This window comes from Tupaia chinensis, unplaced genomic scaffold, assembly GCF_000334495.1.
Source record: "Tupaia chinensis unplaced genomic scaffold, TupChi_1.0 Scaffold000159_1, whole genome shotgun sequence".
NCBI lineage: Eukaryota > Metazoa > Chordata > Mammalia > Scandentia > Tupaiidae > Tupaia > Tupaia belangeri.
Window position 1 is genome coordinate 3,805,048 of NW_006159630.1, and position 4,252 is coordinate 3,809,299.

Genomic DNA, 4,252 nt, shown 5'->3' on the forward strand with positions numbered 1-4,252 from the left:
GAGGATGGGAGAGGGATTGCGCGGTGGCCACCCCCCCGGGGGGGGGGGGTGATTTCTGGCTTTCTATCTCTCTCTCTGCCTTTCTGGCGAGTGCACACGCCCTATAGCAAAAATCTCTAGAAAAAAAAAAAAGAGGCCAGCCCAGTGGCACATGCCCATGGTCCTAGGTGGCTGGGAGACTGGGCCAACAGGCAAAGCCCTGCAAAAACCTCTCTTTCTCTCATAAATAAGTCAACTTTTCAAAAAGAGTTCCCATGATTTGTAAAGGAGAGGGAGGGGTTGCTAGGTCCCCCTCCCCTTACAGGAAGGGTTCCGGTTGTGTGGAGTGGGCCCGGCCGTGTGCACGTGAGGAGTACTGATGCTCAGACAGCACCGGTGCTTACTAAGGGCGTCCTAGACGGTGGGGTTGGGGTGCTTCCGCAGGGAGCCGAGGCAACCGTTTCCCTTGCACTAAAACTCCAAAGTGACGAGACTGCCTTCGGAGGAACCGGGAGAAGACGCCGTCTAGGCCTCTACCTCCGCCTTCCCTTCCGCAGTTGGCTCTGCTGCTGCGGGCCCTCCGCCGGTAGCCCCCCCTTCCCCCCACCGGCAAGGAAGCGGCTAGCAGGCCGGGTCCGGTCCTTGGTGGGGTGTGTGTGTGAAACTGTCCTGGCCCACCTCCTCGCGTCCCGCCTGCCCACAGGACACCCTGGAGATGTGCACCAAGGAAATGGAGTTCAAGTGCATCCTCTTCGCGCTGTGCTACTTCCACGCCGTGGTGGCCGAGAGGCGCAAGTTTGGCGCCCAGGGCTGGAACCGGTCGTACCCCTTCAACAACGGGGACCTCACCATCTCCATCAGTGTGCTCTACAACTACCTGGAGGCCAACGCCAAGGTGAGGACGCCCTCCCGCCCTGCCCCTGCAGAGCCGCCCGCCCGCCCTCCCTCCAGCGTCCCCTGTCTCACACGTCCGAGTCGGTTTCATGAGCGAAAGAAGGTGTGGGAAGCCTAAGTCACCATCCTGGCACCGACCTCAGGGTGACCTCCAGCCTTTGCCGGCACCTCCTGTGCCACCAGCTTTCTGGCGGTCTTCTGCTCGTTGGCACACTCCAGGGGCTCAACGAGAGCTGAGTCCCACGCCCCCCACATCCTGCACCCCTGGCAGGGGCGATGTCACAGCTGGTCACAGAAGCCAGATTTGGCGAGAGAGGGTCCAAAAACGCTCCTTGGGGTGAGAGCACTGCTTTCGACCTTCACAGAAACAGCAAGTGCCTGGTACCCTGGCAGACACCCCTGGAGGGCCGGAACCAGAGCAGCACGACTTCTGGAAAGTGCCGCCAGCCAGGAGGACACAGCAGTCTGTCCACAGGCTGAGACATGGGGTGGGAGTGAGGAGACTCGCGCAGCTGCAGCTCCTCAGCACAGGTCCGGGAGCAGAGGGTTTACTGAGATGGGGCCTTCCGCAACGCCTCAGGCCGGCGCCCCATCGGTAAAGCCCTCTGAAGCCCAGTCCCCCATCTGCAGTTCCACTAGGGCTTGGCCTCTCATCCAGGAACTGCAGGGAGCAGGAGTCCTCACCCCAAGTGGTGACTGTCAGGAATTCACTGGGCTGGGCTCCCCAGGGGTCCTCCAGGAGCAGGCAGGGACTGTGGGGACTGCACCTCCCTCCATGCCGGAGGGAAGAAGGGTGTGAAATGCTCCAGCTCGTACAGGAAGGCAGCCTGCTGCCCACACACCTGCCAGCCAGTCGGTGCTGGAGTAACCAGCGCCCCAAGGCCAGAGGCCCACCCTCTGTGGCACGGTCAGAAATGGCACTGGAGCCAGAGGACCCGGGCTCAAAGCCTGCTCAGCCACTCGCAAGCTGAGACTTCGAGCATCCGAGCAAGTCCGTGACCTCTGAGCCGTCTCCGCAATGGTACTGGGCAGCGCTTGCCTGGAGGAGGAAATGCGGGGAGACTGACCCGGTCAGGCCGCCTGGGAGCCTCTGGGCCCCACTCCCTGGTAGAGCTCGAGACCTGGGAGAGGAGACAGCAGCAGACTCGAGCCCAGCGATGGCAGAGATGGATGCAGGCCTCACGTCTAGCCCATGGGAACCTGAGCAGGCCCACAGGGAGGGGTTGTCCTGCAGGCCCACCCGGCCCAGGGGCCACCAGGAGCTTCCCCTCCAGCTGTGGAGGGAGACAGCCTCTGGGCTGCCATTGGCAGGTAGGGCCCTGAGCTCTGTCTCTGCAGATCCCTGGTGAGGTACCAGCCTTGAAGAAGCAGGAGGGGAGCGCGGGCCAGTGCTCCTGCGTGGAGGGAGGGGAAGGCCGCCCAGGCAAATGGGACCCAAGCCGTCCTTTAAGGAAGACGCAGGTCACGGTGCTCACAAATACACACCAGAGGGAACAGCCGATGGTGTAATGGTTACATTGCTGGACTCCCACGTAGTTGGTTGCAGTTCGAGTCCCAGACCTGGCGACTTAAAACTCATGCCGGATTATGTGCCTACATGTCCAAGATCCCAAGAAGAGAATTTAGAAGGGATTGCGGTGTGGCCATCCCGCAAGGGGGTGATTTCTCGCTTTCCGTCTGTCTCTCTAGCGAGAACACATGCCCTATAGCAAAAATCTCTCAAAAGGAAGGAAGGACGGAAGGACAAATACACACCAGAGGAGGTGGTGGGAGGGTTTCCCTGCTGCAGCTTGACATTTCCTCGGCACACGAGGCACCGAGCTGGCGGAGACCCCGCGTGAGCACGTGCTGTGCCTGGGTGGCCCGCATCCCCGTGAACAGCCTGCGCTGGCTGGCCTTCCCTCGTCACACTCCCCGCCTCTCCTGCGAGCTCCCTCCCCGGCACGGCTGACGCCTGACACTGAGGCACAGCCCGCGCCAGCAACACCCACGCCCCGGCCCCTCGCCCTCACGCTGACAATGTAGACCAGTGCTCCCCTCGCTGCCTGGGAAACAAAATCCGGCCTGACCCCTGCACTCTCTCAGGAGAGGCCCGGCCAGAGCACCCCGGGGACCCCACCACGGCTGTCCGCGTGATCGGTTCCACCGGCCCCGCCTCCCTGCGTGGCAGCACAAGGCAGGGCAGAGCAGCGGGGCGGGGGCCGCTCCCTGCTGCACGGGGGCAAGAAAAGCCACAGGCAGGGGGAAGAACAGCTCAGCGTGCACCGGGGCCCGGGGCCCAACAGGGACACATGTTTCAAGCCACCACAGGACAACTTAGTGAACATCACGGTTTTGAATAAAAACTCCCGAGACTAGAATCAGACCATGGATCATTCGCTGGTTCCTATGTGATGACCTTCCACTCAGTGTTCTGGAAAACAGCACTTGTAGGCAGGGCGCTCTGGAGGTCACATGACATAAACGTCTGCCTTGGCCTCAGGAGCTGCAAGCCTCTGGGGAACTGCACGTGTGCCACAGCAGGGGAGCTGGCTGGGCATGGGCAACGAGGCCCACACATGCTGCCCAGGCAGAGCCGGCCACGACCCACACCCAGAAGCCAGCGAGTCTACAGTGCGCGCTGGCCTGGCAGACGCGGTCAAAGCCTGGCACGAGAGGGTGTGGTCTTGCATTGTGATTTTCACACCAAGTCGGTGTCAGGGTGAGCTCTTCATGGCTCCTGGGTGGCTGCTGGCGGACATGAAGCTGCACCCGCAGCCCCCGTGGTGTCTGTGTTGGACAGCCATGATGAGGGACAGCTATGCGCCATGGCGCGAGCCCTGCAGGGCAGGGGTGCCCAGAAACAGCAGGGGAGAATAGAGAGTGGAGGGAACGGCTGCAGGGAGGGGTGAGGCAGGGCCACGGGCAGGTAGGCGACTGCTTGGCAGGTGCACGGCGCTTCCCCTGGTGCTGGCTGGCTGGGAAGGCCTGGGGAGGTGGCCTGAGACCCTGTGCAGGCTGCCCTTCCCCATCTGCTCTCACTCTGGTGAAAGAGAGAAACTTAAAAACAAAAACAGAACATGGACACAGGCCAGGAAGTTCACTCGGCCCCCCGAGACACGGCTTAGGCATGTGTGTCTGCGCGTGTCCACTCCATGGCCCTCCCACGGCCCATTCCGCGAGCACTGGGAAGCCACTGCGTGTTATGCGCTCAAAGCTGCTGCCACTAAAGATCTCCGAGGCCCGCGCGGGTACAGCCATGAGGGACAACGTAATAAACAAGGAAATTCAGAAGCAGGACCACTGTGATAGGAACAGGAAGCAGAGAATGCTGCACCACATCTGGAAGACACAGCCTCCTGGACCGCAGGGGCCCGAGTTGGGGCTCGGCAAGCCACAC

The 4,252-nt window shown here is 61.9% G+C and overlaps 1 protein-coding gene across 1 annotated transcript in view; it reads left to right on the top strand.

Annotated features, from left to right (window-relative positions):
- Positions 1-4,252, top strand: part of DNAH17 (dynein axonemal heavy chain 17) — a 125,888-nt gene that overhangs the window by 115,658 nt on the left and 5,978 nt on the right. The window contains 1 exon segment of the mRNA XM_014586747.2: positions 683-874. Coding sequence (XP_014442233.1) covers positions 683-874 — 192 coding nt within the window.